The following is a 24,891-nucleotide window of genomic DNA, read 5'->3' on the forward strand; positions in this document are numbered from 1 at the left end:
ACAGTTCCTCAGGAAGGAGTCCTTCAAGCTCCTTTGGTTTATCTGGTGAACTGGTCCGTGGTCCTGTAGTGTGACACAGTGCTCCGTTACACCACTGTGCTGCAGAAGAGCTGATCCCAGGTGGATGTGGAAGGCTGCTCATGGGCCTGAGCTTCTGTGAGAGATTTTGTGTGCCCACACTTAGATCTGAGTGATGTTAATGAGGAGGAATTGGATGGGGAAGGTCTTGAAGCAGCAGTTGAGATGCATCAGTTTCTGTAAGGCTGTTACTGCAGTTATTTAGACGTGAATGAGACTGTTTGCACAGTGGTGTGCAGCAGCTGCCTGGGCTCCGAGTATAGCCTGCTCTCCCAAGGCAAGAGTTTATGTAGTTGCAGACACTCGTTTTGCCTGTAGCTGTTCAGCTGCCAATGAATCCTTGTCATCCATGTCCAGCCTAGTCTGGATGCAGAGTGGAAGTAGGAGTTCACATGATCCTTTCCTGCCTCTCAGTCGGTGGTTACTCCTTCCTGTAAGGAGCCAAGTTTCAGCATGATGTGCCGTGTGTGTTTTCACTGATTGTGTGTGGACTGCTTATCAAAATCTCCCCATTCTGCAGCAGAGCATTTGTAGAGGCAAGTGGGGAGAGTGCTTTCCATGCCAGACGTGGTGCAGGCACAGCTCCAGTGGATGCTTTCAGGCCTGAATGCATAAAGCTTAGCTCTGCTAGTTGCTCTCCCTTGGAATCTGTGTTGTGGTCCCAAGAGAAGGTAGTCTGACACACCTTCTTGAAGTACACGTCACATTGCTCGCTTGAGATTCAAAAAAAGATTTGTGCCTTTTTTGGCCTTTTGACATGCAAGCTGTCATCCAGAGAAGAATACGCTTGCTGCTTATGCTTCCTTTTTCTCTTTTTCCAAAGTACAGTAAACTATCCAGGATGGTTAAGGACTTCCAGCCATACTATGACCTCTGGACTACAGTGTCAGACTGGATGCAGTGGTACGAGAACTGGATGAATGATCCTCTCGTGCAGATTGAGGCTGAGCAGCTAGAAAAGAATGTCAGTGACTCTTTTAAGACAATGCAGAGATGCGTGAAGCAGTTCAAGGATTCACCAGGTAGATACGCAGTCTGGGAAAGTTGGTGCCTATCAGTATTTTGATGTGAGGCATGTCACAGAGTGCTCTGAACAGGGATTGTTAGGTTGTCACATGGATGTGTTGTGTATATTAGAGCCAGCTGAGAAAATGCTAGCAAAGTTATTTTCCACTTTTTTTTCTGGAACTATGATGATTCACATCTAGATGCTAGTTTGCTGCTTGAAGTACCAGTTTGGCATGGAAACAACCAGGCTGCAAATCCCTTTTATACCTAATTCCCAAGACAGTACTGAAATAAAAGCCACCCTCTTATGTTGCCGTTAATATTTACTCATTTATATAAAGTAAAATGATCCAGACTAGTCATAGAGAATTACTATCTAGCCCAGTGGCTAGACATGTGGGTTTAAGCCCTTGTGCAAGTCAGGCAGCAAAGGAACTTGAATCTGCGTCTTCCAGGTGCTGTTTTCTTGGCCAATCTTATTTTCTCTATTGGCCAATGAATTTAATGGAAAACCAGAAGAGATCTTGATTCTGTTATGAGTAAAATGAAATTGCAAAATCTGGAAATGATCTGTGGAATGTAACAACAATTTTCCTTCCTGCCTGAATGTGTGTGAAGTTTAAATGATCACATCCACCCTTGCAATTCATGTGAAGGTCTTCTCATCATGCCTCCTAGTAAAGCTGGAATTGAGACTTCATTTGGAGCTTAACCTCCCATTCCACGATTCTCAGAGATGTGTTGGTCATTCTTTAGAGCTAATTCTAAAATCTCCTGCCAGATGGCTTAGATTGAAATATATTTTGCAGTGGGAGATTTTTGATTCATCCTTTTTAACTTGAACTTGCTCTTAAACAATGCCATGAATCAGCCCCAATGGAGGAGGTGATGAGTGGATGCGTGAGTAACTATGAATCATTATGGTAAACAGAAATACTAAGAATACCTGCTCATATTCATTGCAATATTCCCTGACACCTGGTAAAATATACGCTTCGTCCTTGAGTCTGCCTTGTCTTTGCATACCACCCGGCAGGGAGTGTGAGATGGTCACATCCTTGCTGTGAGTGTGCAGTGTGACCACGCAGGGTGCAGTAAAAGGAGGCACATGCTGTAGCTAGATTTTGGAAAGGAAGCAAGTCCTATGCTTTTTGCCTGTCCATTGCTTTGCTTACAATAGCACAAGCTGAAAAAGGGCAGGATGTGAACAGTGCAGAGACATGGGCTTCCAGGGCGCCCCCAGAGAGCAAAGCTCTTTCCTTGACTTTGTCCTTCCTATGAGGCAGAAGTACCTTTGGCTCTAATGCGGCCACAGGCTGGCAGAGTCTCTCCTGCACTTTCCATTTCCACAGCTGGCTATGATCCTAGCCTGCTTCTAGCTCCTTTGTGCAGTGTCCATCCGTTTAACATGGCCAGAGCTGGGGCATGAGATAACTCACAACCCAGTCTTGTTAAGGAAGTGTGAAGATCTTGTAATGGTGACCAGAGCTTCTAAAATATCTGTTGGCAGATGGAGCTTCAAATAATTAAATTAATGCTTCTCCTTTTCCAGGGAGCTCTGGGCTAAGGAGCACTTAATCTTAGCATGGAATTACCTCTTACAGACTTTTGGCTAATGGGTCTGCTTCTGAGAGTGGGCTTGAATCCTTGCTTAGTAGCCACGTAGAGAGTGCCTTTGTGTCCTCATTACTTCAACCTGCATTCTCTAGTGCTCTCTCCTGCTGCTTACCTACCCCATACCATGTGTCTACAAGCAAATCAGGCTTTAGACAACTTCTTGTAAGTTCCTTAAGGTGACTTCCTCACGCACTGTTGTTGCTGATGTTCTGTTTTTCTCCCTGAAAGCCTGCCAGGGTGTGGCAATGGACTTTCGAGACAAGATCGAAGAATTCAGACTATACATCCCCTTAATTCAAGGGCTGTGCAATCCTGGCATGAGAAACCGGCACTGGGAAATGCTGTGGGAAGACACAAACGTCGATATCAAGCTAGAACCCAGCCTGACAGTTGGCCACTGCTTGGACATGAACCTGCTGGACCATTTCAAGAGCATTACCAAAGTAGCTGAGATAGCTGGCAAGGAATATGCTATTGAGAAGGTGAGGGGAATGGGACTTGCTGTGTCTTTGGTTGCTTCTCAAATACGTTGAGCAGGCAGTCATTGCCCTGGGTAATGTTCCTGTTGTTCCAGAGCATTAGACACATTCTGCAGCATAAGTAAAAAGGCTGCTGCCCTTGGAGAGGGGAGCAATGGCCACGCAACTGAGTTCAAACACTAGAAGAAATCATTTTGCTTTGTGTGGAATTTCAGTGTTCAAATTCAGAATTTGATAACTGCGCTGCCTGACAGTTATGCTAATCCACTGGTTGGCTCTCACACCACACTGTGGGATTAGTGACTGTTTAATTTAAAATAAATTGATTGTCTGCATTCTGTTATGTCAGGGAGAGGAGCTGTGACTGGAAACAGAGGTAGCAAATTCTTTAGCACAGTAAATGTGCAGGGAAGACTTGCTGTCTCTGGAGGTTCATAGGTTAGATAGTCTTTCAGCTTCAGTTCACCAGTTCAGATGTGGCCTAAGATGGTCCTGATTGAAAGTCATTACCTTCTGGCAGCTTTTGTTCTCTGAAATCTTAGGTGAGTTCCTAATGGACAGCTACACCTTTCACAAAGCCATCATTAACCATAATCATTAATAGGCACTTTACTGGCAGCCTCTGTACATCTAGGAGCATATATGGGCCTGGGGATGAAATTGCCCTTTTTTCCCTCCAGGTGTTCCTTTCAGGACAGCATTGAGGTGTTGAGTCCATAGGCAATGCGGAGGAAACATGCTGTTGCTGAGTATGTCATGTATAAAATACCCAGCTGCAGATTCCAGTGGAATCAAAGAGCAAAAATCTGTCACTTGCTAGAGAGGGGCATTAAGAAAGTTGTGGAAACTGAGATAACCATTGTACAGTTGTATCTGAAAATTAAATTGTTTGTCCCTCTGTTTCAGGCACTCGACAAGATTGAGAGTGAATGGAGTTCTGTCTTATTTACTGTGGTACTTTACAAAGACACAGATACCTTTATTCTGAGAAATACTGATGAAGCTTCTCAGCTCCTAGATGATCACATTGTCATGATTCAGAGCATGTCCTTCTCACCATTCAAGAAACCTTTTGAGGAAAGGATGAGCACGTGGGAAAATAAACTGAAGATGACACAGGTATCGGTTTCTTAACCGCACATGGTGAAGGCAGGCAGCTGGGCTGCGCTGGGCAGCCATGCTTGAACATGGGCACTGTGTAGTTGCTGCTAGGGAACTGGGAGGACAACGATGAAGAAAACATCAGTCTTTAGTGGGGAAAAGGGCCTGTCAAAAGCCCTCTGACTCTAGTAGAAGAGGGGGTAGACTCAGAGCCTTATTCTGCAAACAGTAGTGATGAAATTCCAGCTCTTTTGCTGCCTATTGCAACACTTTTTGGTGGGGCCATGACTCTCCCATTGTTGTGAATAGTCCTGTTCTGGCGTCTGTAATCATATTAAACTAAGTGGACCTTACAGATTGTTACAGGCCCAGTAAAATCCGTGCTAATCATTCACATCTCAGTGTAGGAACGCATGTGGAAGACTGCTGTTTAGGGCAGGATCTGGCAGACCGTGCCAGCACTACTTCATCAAACCAGAGACTGAGTGCTCAGCACCCAACAGGACTCAGCCAGCAAAATAGCATTTTGCTGCAGGAGGAGAATTCCAATACAAGCATCTGTCTGGAGAACTCTGTGTAGATGCTGGTGTTTGCACAGCAGCATTGTTATCTGTTATTCATAACTACCTTATTCTGTTTATTGGTGCTTACCATCTGGGTGTGCTTGGGCCTTGGGCTACCAGATGCTAGCCTTGCCTCATGAGGATACAGAAAATCTACTCTAAGCCCTAAGATGGTAGGTGACATGGGGGAAACCCAGTTATTTACTTTGTGGGTTTGGCTGTGGTGATGTCCATGTATTCATCCTGCCTTTCCTGCCCATTCTTTTGATTTCATTCATTCCTATCACTAAAGGCCCATGAATCAGCTTCTGAGAAGTGGCTTATCAGGTTAGCCGATGGAGTATGGCAAACACTGTTGTCTGTATTGCTGGAAAACCCCACCTTTTGCTAGGTCAGGTGGCTGCCTGTGCTCAAGGAACTGTAGTGCTGTGTGACTAAGGGAGTCAAACACTTGCACTGCTTTGCAATGCTGGGCAGGTTCTCCGTACCTTCCAACCTCCCATGCCTGAAAATGGAGGAGGAAGATGTTCTTCCAACCTAATTTTCTTGCTCCTTGGAGTGCCTGACAAACAGGATTTCCTGTCTGATGTCTAAATTAAATGTTTAGCTTTTCATTCATGCTCTTATTTCAGAGTGCTGTTCAAAGATCTTTTCATGGGTTATTTCATAGTCAAGACTGAGGCTGAGGTACATCAGGCAGGAGAAAGGATATGACAGAACTGCAGAGTCTGGCATATTTTATTTGTCATTATTCTTCCCCCAAAAAGCTCTTTTAAAATCCCCATCTTAACTGTGTGCTCACGTTGTGCCATCTTTTGTAAAATGCAGAAACACTAGCCACAGCAATTTGACTAGCACCACAAAGACCCTTTGAGCTTTAGTATTGGCTTGCACATGTTTCTAAACTACCCCCATTAAACTAGTGAGTGTTGATTTTGGTGCCTGCTGACAACAGTTAGCAAAGGAGACTAGGAGATTGCTAGGAAATTGTTAATTATTTGGGAAGGAAATTCCAGCCTCTGTTGCTGCAGATAGATTTTAGAATTATGAAAGGTCTTAAGTGCAGCATCACCTCTTCCCCCCCTCCCCCCACTCCCCCTCTTTATTTTAAATCCATTTTAGTGCACAGTTTGAATGGTTTTATTGAACATCTTCATAGCGTGGTGTCCTGATACGCTTTTCTTGCTTCCCACTAGGATGTCCTAGAGGAATGGCTGAAGTGCCAGCGTTCTTGGCTCTACTTGGAGCCAATCTTTAGGTCAGAGGACATCAAAAGACAGCTCCCATTGGAAAGCCAGCGCTACCAGGCCATGGATAGGGACTGGAGGAACATCATGAAGAATGCTAACGAAAACCCTGAGGTATGTGCTTTGATGAAAGCCAGTGCAGGTATCCCAAACTCCTTGGAGTTGTGCTCACACAAGGACTGCCTTTGAGTCATCATTTTTGTAGTGGTGTGGGCCTGAGCAGCACTGTATAAACCATGCATCCTTGCCCAGGGCAGTGTGCTAGGTCTTTTCTCTTGGAACTTGGCCTGTCGTTCCGGTGTCCAAATGGACAGAGTCATTCCCTGAGATGCCTTGCGCCAAGCTGTCCACCCCACCAGATACCTTCTCCTCAGCACACAGACTCCCTGCCTCCTATGACTCTTGTAACCAGCCCTGTTACAATCATAATCCATAAGGTAACTCCTTCACCTCCTCAAGACTGACTCTTTAAATTGAGAGCCATTGTTTTCACAATGTTCTGCTTTCCTCTGTTCTCCAGTCTCTGCTTCCCAGGACTCCATCACCACTTATATTCCATATTACACATTTTGGTATTTAGGAGAACCCAGAAATGTGCTTGTCGCATCCATAAACACTGTTTCCCCCCCTTGCCCACAAAGCTCACACCTCTCCAAATCCCTGTGAAAGTACTCCTGTGAGTGACTCATTTAAATCTTATCAGCAACATCACTGGGCAGCCCAATTATCTCCACTGCCCTATCTCCCACATGCTCAGAATAGTGATTCTCCCTCTCTTCTCCATTCTGTTTATAGGTGATTTCTTTGTGCCCTGATCCTGTGCTACTGGAGAACCTGCAAAAATGTAACAAACTACTTGAACTTGTGCAGAAAGGGCTGAGTGAATATCTGGAGACTAAGAGAAGTGCTTTTCCCAGGTAATCCCAAATTTTAGTGGGCTGGACCACATTCTCTGGTTTAGAAAATATGAAACGAGAGGCTCACTCCAGTTAACTCTGCCAAGAAAGAGGAAAACAATCTAAGCTTAGGATATTGTCACGAGACTGCAAATATAAGTAAGGCTGTGCCTTTCAATGCTGCCATCTGATGGGGAGAAAACGAGGCAGACACAAATGTGAGTTAAGGGCAGCCTGGTAGCATCGTTGCGTATCTGTGCCTCTCATTTTTGTCTAGAAAGGATGGGGTGCAATAAAATCCTCCATGTAACTCAGTCCCTTGTTCCTGAAGGAATGCTTCTGTTGTTTGATACTCATTTAAACCCACCCTGCATGGGAATAACTGACTTCTGCAGATGGAGAAGTCTGTCTCTACAGAAAGGTAGATGGCTGGACTGTGTCTGCTAATCTCCTACACAAATACAAAGAGATCAGTGGGCAGTCAGAAACAGTGTCTCTAGCCATAGTCTTGTTCCTCAGCTTGCCAGCACGTAGCCCCTGATGCTGCAGTGAAGAGAGCCTCCCCTCATGGTTCCCTCTTGTGTTTTTAGGTTCTACTTCCTTTCAGATGATGAGCTGCTAGAAATACTGTCTCAGACGAAAGACCCCACGGCTGTACAACCTCACCTCCGCAAATGCTTTGAGAATATTGCACAGGTAGGCAAAGCAAGCATGCTAGGGCTTGGGCCATCTTTGAAAAGCTGGTGTCATGGGAACTTGGAGGTGTTCTGAGGTCTGGAGGAGTGTTCACATTCTGCTGTGTGGATGTGTATTTCCTGGAAACCTGTAACTGTATGTAGGCATTGAAAGGTACTCCCTGCCCTAAAGTGAGATTCAAGCAACCTTACTTTAGACATTTCAAACCCAGATGTCTGCCCATGAACTGAGCACCCTCAATTGCCCTTAAGACAACGTGGAGGAAATGGGCATCTGCAAAGGGAAACTTGGAGAAATTCCCTGAGCTACCTATCTTAAGAAGAGAGGACACTCCCTCTGGACGTGTCTGTCCATCTCACCATGGAGGCCAAGAGAAGTAGCTCAGACTTAGCTGTCTACTCACAGGCACCTGGTTGGGATGGAATCCCACTCTTGCTGAAAGCCTCAGGAGGGAGAGAGCGAGCAAGCCTGAACTAAATTAAGTTTCTGCCTTCATCCCTACTTAGGAGCTGGGCTTAACCCGGCTATCTTTCCTCTTTATTATTCCTAATAGACTTCAGACTCCATGGCTAGTCACAGATCACACCACCACAATACTCAGACACTAAAACCAATCTCCTAGTCATTAGCTGGGAAAATAGAAAGGAAATTGAGCTAGAAACCTGGTGCAAAGCCATTGGAATAAATAAGGAGACTTTCAGTGATATGCTGGGGCACTGAAGAAGCTGTTAAAATTTTACTCTTAAAACCAGGCACTGTGACCTCAAGGGAAATGATTTGAATCTACAGAATTGAACAGGAATCAAGGGTTTGAATGCTAGACAGGCAATGCGAAATGCTCATCCTACCTATAATTTGATTTGCTTCACTCAAGTTAAACCAGTGGTGTGAATTTCTGTTTTCATACAATCATCCTCCATTTTTTGGAGAGGTCATTTTGCACATCTGTCGCACACTTTATTATCACTACTGACAGCCAAGTTTAGCAGTGGATTTATAATGTGCGTACACCGCTATAGCCTCGCTGTCCTCCAGTGGCAGGGAGGCAAGGATAGAAAGGAAATCCTCCATTCACATCTCCTGTTGTGCTTCTTCCATTAGCTACTGTTCCAGGAGGACCTACAGATCACACACATGTACTCTGCCGAAGGAGAAGAGGTGAAGCTCTTTGTTCCCATCTATCCCACTGACAATGTGGAGGACTGGCTGCTGGAAGTGGAGAAATCCATGAAGGCCAGTGTACGGGACAACATAGAAAGATCAATTGGTGTTTATCCAGAGGTAAGAGTTTTTTATCACAGACTGATAGGTCTCTGATGGTTCCAGGCTTGCCATAGAGGTCACCAGTGATGATGGGGCTGGTGAATTTGTGATAGTCTATTAGTTTTAAAATACAATCTTCAATCCAGTTGTGTGTGGGTCCAAGTGCAGAATGCGCACCTGAGCAAGCACCTAACTGTCCAGAAGAATGCACACTCACTCAGTGGCCACAGAGCACTGCCCAATATCATAGAACAACCCTGTACAAATCCACATCTATTTCTCTCTCCAGGCAACTTCCTCGTTATAAGGATCTTCTTCTTCTCTCATGTCTCACACAGTGTGCTAGGGGCTTCTAAAAGTAACCAAGGCACATGAACTATTGGTTTCAATCAATGCATAGGGGTTGCATCTTGGCTCTGGTTTCTGTGTAAAAGCTATGCTGCTAGAAAATGTAAATTTTTCTTTGGGTCTAGGAGGCAGAAAGGCTAAGAAATGAAAAGGCCTCAAATATTTCTGTTACTGTTTTCTACTCGGTCTGAAAATTTGAAACTAGGAAAGTCAGAACAGGTCAGAGGAGGGGAAACATTCTTTTGGGTCTCACAGATTCCTGTTCTTCACCTGCTGCTGGCCACTTGTTACTGGTTACTAACCTGCAGATGGCACAGTGGAGAGAAGGTACCTGCTGTACCCAGTGTCCAGAGAGCCTCTGCCTGAAGATTTCTTCACAGCAACTGGAGGAAAAACAAAGGAAAGCGTCTCAGACAGGAACTCAGTTCTTATTTGTGAATCACGCATCTCAGAGCAGGGAGATGTAGATATAAAACCAAAAATCATTGTCTTACCACCTTGGTGGGGGGGGTTGGGTTTTTTTTTCTTTTTTAAGGCTCCACGTACTACATGGGTCTTGCAATGGCCTGGCCAAGTGGTCATTGCTGGCTGCCAGATTTTCTGGACAAAGGAAGTGTCTGAAGCTCTGGAAGCTGGAGATTTGTCCAACAGGCTTTTCCCACAGCTGAGTACTCAGGTATGAAAATGAATATAAGGGTGAGATTTTGCCAGATGGAGATTTTTTCAATCATCAGACCTCAGATAACTTATAAATGTAGCCAGGACAGTACTGTGGGAGAAAGAGACACGCAGTTCTGCATAGTGCAGCTCAAAACCAGCCGAAAAAACAGGTTATTTATCATCTTAATCATTAGAATATTTGTCATCATAAACCTCCAATAAACCACAGGACTCCTAATGTGATCATTACTTGAAGACAGAAACAAGGTGAAAGGTAACTTCTCCAGGGTCACCGAAGAAGTCAAAGGTAGGAGAACTGAAGTGTTGGACAGTAGACATCAAATCAAAACTGCATCCTTCATATCTGTTCTGTACATCTAATCACATCTAATACCTGGGAGGTATTAGCTCTGGGCTTCATGGTGGCTCTAACTCTTTCTTTTCACCAGATCATGGTAACAGTGTAGGTAAAAGTCAGCTCTGAGCCAGCCTTGAGCAGTGTTTGCTTTCTGAGCAGTCATTTGTATCTCTGACAAGAGAAGAGGCAGAAGTTGCCTGGACATAGCCTCTGATCTGGACTTAGCATGCCATAAGTTTGATTGCATTGTGTTTGTACAGCCTGGGTCTTTGGGATATGGATTGCTTCAGAGCACTTTCTTTTCCTTTCCCAGCTGGGCGATTTGGTTGCCCTTGTCCGTGGAGAATTGTCCAAGATGCAGCGAGCAGTATTGTCAGCTCTTATCGTGATTGAAGTCCACGCCAAGGATGTTGCAGCAAAGCTCATTGAGGAGAATGTGACAAGCGTGAATGATTTTGAGTGGATCTCCCAGCTCAGGTAGAGAGCGTAACTGTTGAATCTCATGTAGCTACCCTGGCCAGTCTTCATTCTCCTTACCCATCAGCTGTGTCCAAGACATATGGAAACAAGAGTTTCATAGTCTGTAAACAGTATTCCTGAGTCGCCTCTAACATCCCTATGAGGAGTGGGATTGAAGTCTGCTAAGGATGCCAGGATACATCCGAGACAGACCATGCTCCTGCCCAAGGAGTGTGGTGTTTGATACAACACCTAATTTCAGGTTCTGTGAGATCTCGTCCACCCTGTTGTGTTACCTTACCCTTTCTTCTCTCAAGAGGGAAATCTCTTGGCATGCAGGTCTCCAAACCTGGCTGTAGTCTTATGAGCTGCTGTATTGTCGCCAGCCAGGGTTTATCTTTCTGATGTCGTGTTCACTCATCATTAGATACTACTGGGAGCGGGAGGATCTGTACATCAGGGCGGTCAATGCTGAATTTATCTACGGCTATGAGTATCTGGGGAACAGTGGCCGTCTGGTTATCACACCCCTCACTGACAGGTAAGGGGATTGTTTTCTGGGTAAGAAGTGTATCTTTTTTTTCTTTTTTCTTTTTTTTTTTTTTTTTTCTTTTTTCTTCTGGATGAACAAACCTCACTGAGGATTAAACCAAGGATCTGACCATGCCGGTCTTACTGCTTAATGTATGTAAATAGAAACCATTTGTACAGTGAAGGACTACCTGAGATGAGGGCATAGAAACACCTTGGCATTGGTTCTACTGTATTCCTAGTGATCAGTGCTTGGACTGATTGCTTTCACTCTCCTAATTCTTAATGTTGTGCTCTGACTCTTATAAAATGCCCACCTGATACCTAAGGAGCTGTTCCACAAACCAGTAGACAGGGGCATCTAATACTCTAGAATATGCAGCGGTAATAACAGTTTTACCCTTTTTCAACTGTCCTTTTTCTGGAGAGTGAATTTGTAGCCAGTGGCAGAAGGATTTATCCATGCAGGCCCCCATGAATACTAACCAAGGCCGCTTAGCTAACTCCTTTGCAGAATGCTGCATATCTAAGTGCTTCTGAAGAATAATAAAGGATGGATTCCTGCTTGTCTCCAGCTGGGTAGATCATATGTCTCCCTTACTGAAATCAGTAGCAGAAAGGCTTTTCATCATCTGGTCTCTTCTTTGTTGTAGGTGTTATCTGACGCTTGCAGGAGCTCTGCACCTGAAATTTGGAGGAGCACCTGCAGGACCAGCAGGAACAGGCAAAACAGAAACAACAAAAGACCTGGGCAAAGCACTAGCAATCCAAACTGTAGTGTTCAACTGCTCTGACCAGCTTGACTTCATGGCAATGGGAAAGTTTTTCAAGGGATTAGCCAGGTATAAGGAAACGCTGTGTATCGTTATCAAGGAGTGGGTAGGATACAGGGATGCTGGCCACTGGGAATTGGTGGATATGTTTTGTAGCAGCCCAGAAGAACAAGCAAAGCCCTAGTAAGGGGGTTACTGTGTTCCAGAATGAGCAAAGTTACAAAATTCCTGCCAGAAGGGAGGAACAATTGAGCCAATTAAAAAAAAAAAAAAAAAAAGGATTCTGTTCATTTAAGGCAAAATTAAAATGCTTTGCACCAATCCACTATGCAGTAATCCACCTGTGCAAATGTTTGCAGCTCTGGCCTTTGTTTTAATATCATACACATTGGACTGAGATTCAGCCCACAAGCTGCTTAATCTTGAGAAGGAGAGAATCTGCTGAGTGTATCCAAAATTGAGCAGCCAAGAGAGACTGCTCTAAGCCCTGAGGGATCCTCTCAGAGAAGCTTCTCTCTTCTCTACATTTCAAACAGAGCTGGTCCAATTAGTCTGTTGCACACTGGTGAATCTGAATTAGTTACTCCAACAAAAGCTGTTACTCTTTTCTCAGATGTTTTCTTTGTAAGTAATTTAACTTCTTTCTTAAACTGTGCCTTGTGGGAAGATCACCTTCCTCATATACATGCTTCCAGCTTTATACATAGTCTTCCAAGCTCCAAAAAATGGACTTAAGAGGTGTCTAAGTTGTATCTGCTACACTTACAGCTCAGGTACAAAACAGGAATTCAACATGACAACTCTTTCAAGCCCGAATTTGTAACATGCGGAATTTGTCCCATACTGTAGGATCAGACATTGCCATCATCTTGCAGGGACCATGCACCTTTTTACTCATCACATGGCCTGTCGTGCATAGTCAGGGCAAGGGGCTGCAGCCCTTTCTGCTCTACCAGTACACTGTAACTGTGTCTACCTGCTGTGGGGCATTAGGGGCCTTTTAGGTTCGCTTCTTGTCTCTGTGCTGCCTCCCCAGTGTATATATATTTAAGTTTATATATATATATTTTTTTTTTTATATATATATATATATATGTGTAAGTTTTCTCCTGTGTGATGTTCCTGACTCACCTCATTTTTCCCTCCTCGCTCAGCTGTGGTGCATGGGCTTGCTTTGACGAGTTCAACCGCATTGATATTGAGGTGCTGTCTGTGGTGGCCCAGCAGATCACAACCATTCAGAAAGCACAGCAGCAGAGGGTATGTAATGAACATGTGAATGCAAAGACAGACAAACAAATCCTCCACTTGAGCTAGTCAAGGCAAGTCCTCGTCTGCGTGCATCTTCATGGAGGACTAGCTTCACTGCTCAGGGGCAGCTCAGACAGACATACTTGAGCTGCAGGGCCATGAGTAATGCCCTAGCTGTGGTGCATCATATCAGGCCATTACATAGTCGGCATCCTGAGTGGGTTTTGTAATTTTACCCCAGTCTGTGCTGCCACAGTTGCCCACACTCTTGCAGGCTGAAGTACGTCTCAGCTTGAGCTGCAGTGCCAGCAGACTTTGGTGTGGGAGACGCTCTGATACAGATCCACTGAGCTGATGCAAATTGGAGCTGTGATAAGGCAGCCAGCATTCTGCCATGAGCTGCTCAGCACCACATTTGTCTAAATGTGTTATCTAAGCTTTAGTGGATTCACAAAACCCAATATGTGCAAAAAAATGCATACTCATGCACACACAGGGTTGCAACGTAAAGCGAATTGTTGGTTTTACACAGAGACTTAGCTAGCAGCCAGTCTAGCAGCCAGCCTCTGCTTTGTTCTCCGGAGACTCAGAGGGGTTAAGACCTGAATCTCCTTGACTTTGGCTTGGAATTAGAAACTTGCTCTCTGTGAATTCTTCTGCATTGCTTTATCCCCCATCTGAAATCACTACCTACACAGCTTTAAAAAGGATTTAGGTTTCTCTTTGCCCTCTCTGCCATGAATTAATTCAGGTCCAAACTCTACTGCAGAATAAATGGAAAGATGTTGTTTACAGCTGGAGGGATAGAAGTCTGTCCAAGAGCCAAAAAAAAAAAAAAATTTATCAGTAAATCTCCCCTGAGCCCAGTTTCTTAAACAGGGAAAAATATTGCTGGTAATACTGGATTCCTGTATAATCCTGGACCAGATTGAGTCACTGCAGTTGTGGGCAGCTCTGTGTGTCCATGCTTTATAATTTAACTACTGAAAGCCATTGTTTTCCTCTTGGAAGATTCTGCTACATTATTTAATTTGCAGGTCAGGCTCTGTTCTTTGAGGATGATCATGGTTTTTTTATTTTCTAGGTGGATCACTTCATGTTTGAAGGCACAGAGATCCCACTGGTCCCATCCTGTGCAGTCTTCATCACAATGAACCCAGGGTATGCTGGGCGTACTGAACTGCCCGATAACCTGAAGGTAAGGAGCGCAGACTGCCTAGACAAAAAGAAGGGCAACACAGGTGCTGGATGCTGCTCAGACCAGCAGTGTGTCCATGACAAGGGTTGGGATGTGATGCTTTTGGAAAGTTTCTAGAATAGTTTTGAGATTTGAATCACATCTGTAAGCAACCGGCGCTCTTCAGGTTGCAGTCTGCAGGGATGCTACCCTGAGAGGTGCCAGGCACACTCATGCTGGTGTCCTCTGAACAGTCTAGGATTGATACTTAGTGTTTTCAGTTTGCTGGAAAAAGCAAGAAACAACAGTGTTTTGATCTCATGTTGGAACTGCATGTTTCAGGCTCTTTTTCGTCCCGTGGCTATGATGGTCCCAGATTACTCCATGATTGCCGAGATCTCACTGTACTCCTTTGGGTTTAATGAAGCCAAAGCCCTTGCAAAGAAGATCACCACAACATTCAAACTATTGTCAGAGCAGCTCAGCACCCAGGTAGATGCCTTAATGTCCATATTGTTTTTTGAATGTGAGGCTTTCTCAACACAGGCACAAAGTACCTGGATGATTCTCTTGGTGCCTCATGATAACGTATCACAGAAAGGTCACAGTAGCCATTCTTCATCTGCCTCCCTCCTTTCTAATTCTCATTTCTCCTCCTGTGGCCAGAATTTCATTCACTTGCAGTCCTAGTTAGATTACAATGGCAGAACAGTTGAGCCAAGCAGCCCTGCCTACTTCTCTCTCCATCTAGGATTTTTTGTCATCCAGTTATTCCCCTCTTCCTCACCCATAGTCTGTACAGCTGAGGACTAGTTAGCTGTTTGAAGGATCCAGACAGCAGACTTGGATGGAAAGGACAGTTGTTTTGAAGGCATAATTCCCTCATTTTTCTTCTCTGCTGAGTGCATGTGTAGGTTCAGTCTTTTTTAGGTGATGCTCCTGTATCTGATGACATTGTTTCCCCTGTGCCTTCTCCAGGACCACTATGACTTTGGGATGAGAGCTGTGAAGACTGTTATCTCAACAGCTGGCAATCTCAAAAGAGAGAATCCTACTATGAATGAGGTAAATGTGCTTATACTTCACACTGTCATAGACTTCTGTGGCCTTTTCTGCAGCCTTATTAGAGAGGCAGGATCTTTGAAGTCTGAGTTCTTAAATCTTTGCAGGAGCTGATCTGCCTGCGGGCTATCAGGGATGCCAATGTACCCAAATTCCTGCAGGATGACCTCAAGCTCTTCAATGGTATTGTCTCAGATTTGTTTCCCAAGATCAGAGAAAAGCCTGTTGATTATGGTATCCTGGAAGAAGCCATTCGCAAATCCTGCATCAGAGAGAATCTGAAGGATGTTGATGGTGAGAGGAAAGGCTCTCTACCAGCTCCTTCTGGGCCTGGGCTTTTAGTCCAGTGCCCTGCCCTAGGAAAAAGACAGCTGGTCCCAGACCCACTCTGTATCATCTTCCTCTACAGGTTTTGTGACTAAGTGCATCCAGCTCTATGAAACCACTGTGGTTCGTCATGGCCTTATGCTGGTGGGGCCAACAGGTTCTGGGAAGACAAAGGTATGGATGAGACACTGTGCTGGCCCCAGAAAACCATTACCTACCTAGTGATGCAGAGCACTGAGCTTCACGGAAGACTCACGCTCCAGCATTTCCAGCTTTTCTCAGATAGAAGTCAGGGCACCAAGATGCTGCCTTTTAGTATTGATTTATAGCCACGGGGAAGTATATTACCAGCTCACTCTTTTGAGTTGGAAGATTAGACTGAGGCTTATTAACTCTGCTGCAGATTTCTAAGGCTGAAGCATACTTTGACATCTTGAGATGCTTCAGGCCTCTTGCATGGGAGATCTAACCTCTTCCCCTCCTGCATCTAGAATGCTTCATTTCTGTGAATACAGCCAGGTATCTCCTTACTATGACATTATCCTTCACTGTTTCCTTTCTTACTGCCTTTTGAGTGCAGTTGCTGTGAGAGCAAGTGGCTTTGTTGTTACGGAGCCATGCCAGTTAACTCTCTTGCTTTCCTGCTTTTGCAGAGTTATGAAGTCCTGGCAGCTGCAATGACATCACTGAAAGGTCAGCCTGCAGCCAGTGGTGGGAATTACGAAGCAGTCAGCTACTTTGTACTGAATCCCAAATCCATCACAATGGGCCAGCTATATGGAGAGTTCAACTTGCTAACGCATGAGTGGTAAAGTACAAAACCTACTTTCCCTCCTCCCAGATGGGAAACACTTTTCTTCTGGTCTTGAGTGTCTTCTCTTCAAGGCTGAGAACTGTTTAGGATAGTGGCATAAAACCAGAAGCGATCAAGTCCTTATCCTCACCAAGCTACAATAGCCAGTCACAGCGATTTAAGCTGACATCTTTTATTGTGTGCTCGGCCCGGCTGCCAGCACATGCCCAGACAGTTACTGCAGCTCAGCTTGCAGCATTAACTGTGTAACAATAATTCAATTGCTTTGGAGCCCATGCCCCTGCTTTAAGATACAGCAGCTTAAAAACACTTGCTTTGCTTCTAAAGAAAAGTGACCTCTGTACTGCGCACTTGAATTGTTCTGTATAAATACACTGGTGGCCTTGACTGATGAGGAGTGACTTTCAGGCATAAAGAGGCATTTCATTCCTGTTACCAGGGCTCCTGCTTGCTTACATGGTTTGGAAGCGAGAACCAATAGCCCATTTGCCCTCTTGACAGCCAGGTCCTACTGCTTATGTTTCCATATGTGACCGAAGGTTGACTTGGCAGCTCACTTTATGCAGAAGCTAAGGTGCGAGAAGCAGCGTGAATCTCCCTTTGGCCCTGTCACCCACCATTTGCTCAGGGGCAAAGCTAAAGACTGTGTTGTATAAAACAAGAGAAACTAAATGAATATGAAACTAACTGCCTCTAGGAAAAGTGCAACCAAGTAAGCATTACTGATGCTGAGACCCAGAGCTTCCCAACCTGGGCTCTAGTGCATATTTACTGAAGGACATTTTATAGGATATTCCAGCTAAGCTCTGACAGTTTATTTATGGTGTGACTCTATCCAGGGGCAGCACACAAGCACATCAACATGACAAAAAGAAAAATACAGCAGCCATGTAAAATGTATTTACAGACAAATCCATCTGTTTTAATCAGCTGAGCTTTAGAACAGACTGTTTTCCCTTGATCTCAGTAACAATACCCTGGAATTCACTAGCTCTGTAAAAACAACGGACAATTATTTAATAATAGGAGTAGAATCCAGAGCCTGAATGGAAATTGCACTCCAGGTTTCCATGTACAGATTAAGTTCGTGCTGTCAACAGCCAGTAAGTATTTCTTACGTGTCTGCTCTCCTGCTCACCAGTGCCAGCACCACCTGGGTTCACAGGCATCTGGGGATGGGGAGCTTCAGTTATAAAGAGGGGGTAGAGTCATGCTCTTTAGCCTGGATTCATCCTTGTGACCTATAGTTACCCAACTGAATTAGCAGAGTAGCTGTTCTGTCTCCCTTTACGCTTGGCAGAGAAAAAGAGGCACCTCCAGAGAGCAGATAACCTGCCTATGACCCAAACTGGATGCTAGCAAGGCCTCTTTGCTTTTCACTGAGGACAGAGACGTTAAAGGGAAGCCTGGCATTTTATAGTTAGTTGACATGAAACCCAGATCCTAATGCCCAAAGAAATTGTTTCATGGTGTCACTCAGGCTGAAATATATCTCAGTAAAAGAACGAGATGGACTTCTATGTAGCTCATCAGCAAGTGAGGTATAGGTATCCTTGGGCATATGAACCAGAGTAAGATTTTGGTTCTGTTGCCTTATACGGTGGAAGCTTTGCCATTGATTTCAGCAAAACCAGAATGGGCCAAGCCCTGCCTTCCTCCTACCTTTCAGGACAGATGGGATCCTTTCCTCACTCATCCGGCGGGGAGCTGCAGCCACTGACACCAGCAAGAAGTGGTACATGTTTGATGGGCCAGTTGATGCTTTGTGGATTGAGAACATGAACACGGTGCTAGATGACAATAAGAAGTTGTGTCTCAGCTCAGGGGAAATAATCAAGCTGACAGAGGTAACTCATCCCTCCTGCTTTTGCTACCTGTTGTTTTCCTTCCCTTTTCTTGGAACAGATTTGCCTTTTATTTTCCACTTGATGTCGGTGATGGCCTTGTATGGAAATTTGTGTCTCAGTAGCATCCCTGTGTTGTCCAGACCTCTGCTGCACTACAGCAAAAAGAGGGCTTCTGCAACAAAGGAAAAGATTTCAGCTCCACCAAATTATGCTGAAAGATATATCAGCAATGATCAAATCCTTATCCTCCTTTCTTTCCTTTTGCAATTTCCAGAGCATGACCATGATGTTTGAAGTCCAGGATTTGGCTGTTGCTTCCCCTGCCACAGTCTCCCGCTGTGGCATGGTTTACCTGGAACCCAGCATCCTGGGACTAGAGCCCTTCATTGAGTGCTGGCTGCAAAAAATCCCAGACATCATGCAGCCCTTTTCACAGCAGCTAGCATCTCTCTTCAGGAGATTTCTTAAGGTGAGCTACCATGCTGTTCCAGCCTTTCCATGGCTTGGAGCTTGTCAGCTCAGATATCAACCAGCCCAAACTTGTCAAGGCCTGAATTTAAGTGCCATGGTGGGAATACTTCAGACTACTAGTATACAAACTGCTCTGTGAATCTCCTGGGTTGAATAGAGGTTATTCACTGATCCCTATAGATGTGGCTTAGTCTTACTGGTCATTATAGTTTGTTTTGTTTCATTTTAAAATTATCTTCTGGACAAAATCATCCCTGATGCAGCTGCATTGCTTACAGTGGAGTAACTCCAGGGAGAAGGTTGTAAGAATAAGTCTTGTTATTTCTACTCTGCTCCTAAGCCACTATTTTAATGAATAACCTGGAGCTGCAAAGGATGGCTCTGAAGGGAGCAAACCGTTTAACAGCAGTGATGGCACAAGATGCGCAGAACCAAAAGGCAGGCCTAGAGGTTTCTTGGGTTTAAGACTGAACCAAGGGGTTTGACTTGCTTCTCTCCAGTCAAAACAGTGGTACTTGGGATGCATTCTCAGTCACACTGTCCCTGCTAAACATACCCTGCAGGGAGGCAAGGAGAAAGCAGAACCGTAGAAGGTAAAAGCAAAGTCACATGTGTTAGATGGTGACGCTGAGCTGTTCCTGCCTTTCCTTACAGGAGGCCATTGGCTTTGTCCGGAGGTTTGTGAAGGAGATAGTTGCCTCAACGGACAGTAACCTCACAAGGAGCCTCCTTACGCTCTTGGAAAGTTTGTTTCAGCCTTTCATTCCCATTGAGGTAGGATTTTGCTACCTCTATCACTTGTGCCGGTAACTTCTAAGGGCACTAAGTCATGCAGAGGTTTAGTCACCAGAGAACAAGGTGTGGGTACAGAAAGGTCATGCTACAGCTCATCTGTGTGGAAGAAGGTAATACAACATCCTGCAAAGCACAGGTAAACCTGGAAGGATTATGCTTTGCCCACTGAAAGAGCAAAAGATAAGCTCCGTGCCTACCAGGCTGGAGGGAAGAGGTTCACTTATATTTATAGCAGAGGGGATTGGAGAACGAGTGGAAAGCAGAGATCAGAGCTAAGCAGTGATGCACTTCAGATTGCAGGTCCTTTGAGAATTAGTATTGAAGAAGGCTGGACAAGTTTCAAATTAAAACCAAAGACTAAATTCTTCTCCCAGCTCCTGTTGAGTGATATTAGTTCAGCAAGGGGAGTCTCTCAAGTACACCAATGAAATAGCAAGTTTTAATCCACAGAATACATTAACAAGGCCTGTGAAAAACTGGCTGGAAAAAGCTACATAGAAGCTGAATAGAATTACAAGCATATTAAGAAGAGTCTGGATTTTGTGTATCTTAACTGTATCTGAGAATTTTACTTCCGCCCTTCTCTGATTCTCAGGGAATTAGGATGATTCCCAAGGAGAAAGCAGCTCGTATTGGAGAGCTGATTGAACCCTGGTTTATATTTGCCCTGGTCTGGAGTGTGGGTGCTACTGGAGATTCCCAAGGTCGCATGGCCTTCAGCTTGTGGCTGAGGGAGAAGATGGCAAAGGAAAAGGTGAGTAAAGGAAAAGCAGATCCTCTCTCATTATGGAGGAATGGGGGTCAGAGCTGTTTGAATGCCATGGGTGGGCTGCTGCACCACATCTACCTCAAACTTTAAGGGACCCCTGGAGCTGGAAGATCTGGGAGAGAGACCTGAGCCCTCTGGCCTGGGCAACATCCCATTAGTAAAATTTTCCTTGCGGTAGTGCAGATCCTCCTGTGAATTCAGCTGAGTGGCAGCCACATTCACCACAGCTTTATTCTCACAGATCCAGCTACTTTTCCCAGAAGAAGGACTGGTTTATGATTATAAACTGTACGATGCTGGACTTAGCAGTGCTGAGGATGATCTGGATGAGGTCGCTAGGGAGGTAAAATATTTCACTTTCAACTCCAAGCTGGGAAATTTAGGGGGAGGGACCAGGAAGCAATACAGTCCTGCAGGATTTGTAGGATTTCCTCATCAAGGGCAAATAAGAAAGGCCTACAGGAACCAAGTGAGAATGTTTAAAGTGAAATCAAGCTTTTCATTAAAGGAAGAAGGCTGTTTCGTGCCCTCGGGTTTGTAAAGTAGATTATTCATGTCTGAGCCAAGGGCTGGTCAGTTCAGACCCAAGTGCCTGTGCCAGTGCTCAGGAAAGTGGGAGGGCTCTACAAGTGTGGCAGCTGGAGGAGGACAGAGAGAAGCTCAGATGGAAAGGTCTGTGTTAGAAAGCAGTGCACAACAGCAGAAGAGCTGCATGCAGTAGAGGCTGGAGGAGGAGCAAAGCAGACAAATATGCCATCTTTTCACAGGAGACAGCAGAGCAGTAGGGTATGGAAGGCCCATCTGGTTGACAGTCACCAGCCCCTGGGCTGAAAAAAAGGGAAAAAAAAAAAGAGGAAAATGCTTCCCCTTCCTGAAATCAGAGCAGAACAAAGAGCCCTACATGAGGCTTAGCAGAAGCTGCTAGAGTTGCCTCTGTGGGAAGGCCACATGGGGCGGTCAGGAATGCACATTTTCTCAGTGTTCTCCAGCACATCCCTGACAAAAACCTCCATCTCACTTGTATAGTGGCCCCTGGGAGTTTAGTTTGTGACTTAATTCTAGCACAAGTCGTCCATGTCTTATACAAGTACAAAAACCTCCATGTGCCTCTGAGTGCAACACAGGTAATAGCACCAAATGTGAAGACAAGATCCCAGCTAAGCCCTCTGCCATGGGGGCACCTAAAGGGTGGGTCAGCTTAGGACAGAATTCCAGTTCTTCCAAATATCACGAGTATTCCATTCCCTTTTGATCCCAGTTTTCAGAAGGGAGTGCAAGTGTGTTGCTGCTGGGGCAATAATCTTATTCTTGAGCTACCTCGCTCCTGAAAGAAATGAATCAGACACTCACAGCAGTGCCATATAGAAAGGTAAGGCTGGCAAGACTAGGCAGAGGGGCTGGAAACCTGAATTCTTCATCAGAATCTGAGGGAAGACACAGCAGAAATAGTTTTCCTTTTCCCACAGGGGATAGCTACAACTGCTCCCTCTAAACACACCCATACCTTTCAGGTGTGCTGGGAGAAGTGGCTGGACTCTACCGCAAAGTTCACCATGGTTCCTGACACCAACTTCTGTGACATTATTGTGCCCACGATGAACACAGTCCGAATGGCCTATCTGCTGGAGCTGTTGCTCACCAACCATAAGCCAGTACGTGCCCAGCTTTGTCTTTGATGTCTCACTTCAGCCTTGGTCTCATCAACAGGAGCACCTTTTCCTCTCGCACTGCAGTCAGAACCTAGTTTGAGATTATTTCCCATTCCCATGGATTGGTATTTCTCTGCTCAGAAGCTGTGCCTAAGTGACAGGAGTTCTACATTCAGTCCTCAGACACCATGCCAGTGCCCCAAAGGAATATCAACGTTCCATTGTTCAATCAAAATGCAGCAGTTGCTAGATAGCCCATTACCATCCCTCTTTACCCATTTCTTACGGTTCCATTTCATACTTCTCTGGTCTGATTCCTTCCACACCAAGAGATCTGTTGAACAGCTGTCCTGTCCTTTCCCAGCCTTTGAATGTCTAAGTGAGCAGTAACCTGCATTTCTTCCAGCAAATGTCAGGGAGCTGGGAAACAGACTGTATGCCTATGGTTATGCTGCATTGCTGATTATGCTTCTAGGTTCTCTGCATTGGTCCCACTGGCACAGGGAAGACTCTCACAATTACAGACAAGCTTTTGAAGAACTTGCCTCTCAGATACATCACCCACTTCCTGACATTTTCAGCACGCACCTCTGCTAACCAAACCCAGGATCTCATCGACAGCAAACTGGAAAAGAGGCAAGTTCCTTTTCTATGTTTGAGAAGGCAGTATCCCTACGCTTAGTGTGTCTATCAACTTGGCCATCTAGTTTCATCCCAAGACCTGAAGGGGCCCCAAAGACACACAGCTGTGGATAGCAAATAGGACACACAGCTGTGGATAGCAAATAGGACACACAGCACATCTGAGCTGGGGTTGTGAGAGCCAGTAATGACTTCATAGAATGGCAAGAAAGTGAGGATCATTAGTGAGGGTCTGTAAAAGTTGCTCCAATTCTAGTTATTCCAGAAATACTACATTTCACAGCACAGGTGTTTGCAAACCCTGGTGTGGGATTTTTATAGAAACTGATGAGGGGAGAAAATGTGGCTGCTGACTCCCAATCCTACTCCCCATGGTTAACAGTTTCCCTCTTGCCTCCCTGGTCAGCCACTGTGGTTTGAAGTTTCCAACAGATTCATGGGCTCAAGCTTTGCTTTTATTCGTATGCATTTATTCATTGACATTGTGCATAAGTAGGCAAAATTTCACTTGTGTTTGGAAAGAAGCCAGTGCCTCAAACATTTCTCTGAATCTTTTCTGTGCAAAGGCCCAAATAAAGGGGTATACGGAGTGTCAAGCGGAAGGATAGGTGAAACTGCTGTCCTAGGAAGCCTCTGGAGAAAAAACTGCTTTGGGATCAAGTTAAGAGTATCTTTGCAATAGGAGTTGTCCTGCATCCTTACACGGCTTCTGTCTTTACAGGCGGAAGGGTGTGTTCGGGCCTCCAGTTGGGCGGTATTTCATATTTTTTATTGATGACTTGAACATGCCCGTGCTGGAGAAATATGGTGCTCAGCCACCTATTGAGCTGCTTCGGCAGTGGATGGACCACCAAGGCTGGTACGACAGGAAACAAATAGGTAGGATGCAGATCCTTTGCCTAGTACTCTTGGCAGAATTGGCCCTGTTAGGTAGATGTGCATACCTGCTGCGGAGATTTGTGGCGAGGGTTTTTAGCTACAACTTCACATTCATTCGTGATTTTTGACTCTTCAAGGTACTTTTAAGAAGCTGGTAGATATTAATTTTGTCTGTGCCATGGGACCTCCTGGAGGGGGAAGGAATGCTGTCACTCCACGCTTCACTCGCCATTTCAACTACCTCTCCTTCACTGAGATGGAAGAAAGCAGCAAGAAGATTATCTTCTCCAGCATCCTCAGCAGCTGGATGGGTAGGTTCTGCAGACAGCTGCCGCCTCCTCATGCTGCGAGTCAACCTGATGATAATGGAGATTGGAAGGGGAGCAATTAATAGCGATGGTCTGATCAAAGTGTTGGAAGCTGGAACTTGCAGTAGTTGCTTGAAGATGCTTTTGGGAAAGTTTTGTTTGAATCTTGACAAACAGAGAATTCATGCACTGTTTAGACTCGGGGCCAAACTGCTGGTGCAAATCAGCAAACTTCAACTTTGGCTCTCACAGTTCCATAAGGTATCCTATAGCCTCGGCCTTTCAAAGAGGATTTTGTTTGTGATGAATGACACAGATATCTTTCATCTCAGTATGTAAATCTGTAACTCAGTTTTTTTGCCTTTTTCTAGCTGGACTCCTAGGAGAAAGAAGTTACAGAGTAACTGTGCGTAAGTAAGAGCAGAAAGATAAGAGAGAGAGGGAGAGACTGTGAATGGAACAAGCTGATGGGCACAGCATGGCATAGCTTACCTGTGCTTTCAGCAGGCAGGCACTTGCCCAGACAACAGCCTTCTGTGGAAGCAGAGCCTTCTGTTACTCTCCATCTGCTGCTGCCTGTGGACAGCTGAGCAGGGTGGATCTAAGCATGGTGCTAGAGCCACCCAGAAAAAAGGGTTCATTTGGAGTGAAATGAGTCCTCTCATAATTGACAAGGTGGGAATTTAGGATCATCTTTGCAAATGTGCTCTCATCTGCAAACTGCCAGTAGGAAGGAATGAGAATAGTGAGCTATGAGAGAAGCAAAGCAGAGCTTTCTGAGTGCTTCCAATATTCACAAGCATCAGTACCTGACTATGAGCTT

General features: G+C 45.0%; 1 protein-coding gene across 1 annotated transcript in view; it reads left to right on the forward strand.

The window, feature by feature from the left end:
- Positions 1-24,891, forward strand: part of DNAH1 (dynein axonemal heavy chain 1) — a 68,051-nt gene that overhangs the window by 19,212 nt on the left and 23,948 nt on the right. The window contains exons 18-45 of the mRNA XM_037386948.1: positions 902-1,100; positions 2,932-3,185; positions 4,089-4,301; positions 6,043-6,207; positions 6,889-7,010; positions 7,580-7,685; positions 8,787-8,966; positions 9,832-9,972; positions 10,628-10,791; positions 11,201-11,314; positions 11,958-12,146; positions 13,232-13,337; positions 14,413-14,526; positions 14,848-14,997; positions 15,484-15,570; positions 15,675-15,861; positions 15,977-16,068; positions 16,548-16,702; positions 18,378-18,555; positions 18,830-19,024; positions 19,681-19,800; positions 20,417-20,575; positions 20,832-20,933; positions 22,102-22,242; positions 22,715-22,875; positions 23,603-23,760; positions 23,898-24,071; positions 24,440-24,478. Of these exons, the coding sequence (XP_037242845.1) occupies positions 902-1,100; positions 2,932-3,185; positions 4,089-4,301; positions 6,043-6,207; positions 6,889-7,010; positions 7,580-7,685; positions 8,787-8,966; positions 9,832-9,972; positions 10,628-10,791; positions 11,201-11,314; positions 11,958-12,146; positions 13,232-13,337; positions 14,413-14,526; positions 14,848-14,997; positions 15,484-15,570; positions 15,675-15,861; positions 15,977-16,068; positions 16,548-16,702; positions 18,378-18,555; positions 18,830-19,024; positions 19,681-19,800; positions 20,417-20,575; positions 20,832-20,933; positions 22,102-22,242; positions 22,715-22,875; positions 23,603-23,760; positions 23,898-24,071; positions 24,440-24,478 (4,165 nt within the window). The remainder of the gene's footprint in view (positions 1-901; positions 1,101-2,931; positions 3,186-4,088; positions 4,302-6,042; positions 6,208-6,888; positions 7,011-7,579; positions 7,686-8,786; positions 8,967-9,831; positions 9,973-10,627; positions 10,792-11,200; positions 11,315-11,957; positions 12,147-13,231; positions 13,338-14,412; positions 14,527-14,847; positions 14,998-15,483; positions 15,571-15,674; positions 15,862-15,976; positions 16,069-16,547; positions 16,703-18,377; positions 18,556-18,829; positions 19,025-19,680; positions 19,801-20,416; positions 20,576-20,831; positions 20,934-22,101; positions 22,243-22,714; positions 22,876-23,602; positions 23,761-23,897; positions 24,072-24,439; positions 24,479-24,891) is intronic.

This window comes from Falco rusticolus, chromosome 4, assembly GCF_015220075.1.
Source record: "Falco rusticolus isolate bFalRus1 chromosome 4, bFalRus1.pri, whole genome shotgun sequence".
Classification (NCBI taxonomy): Eukaryota; Metazoa; Chordata; class Aves; order Falconiformes; family Falconidae; genus Falco; species Falco rusticolus.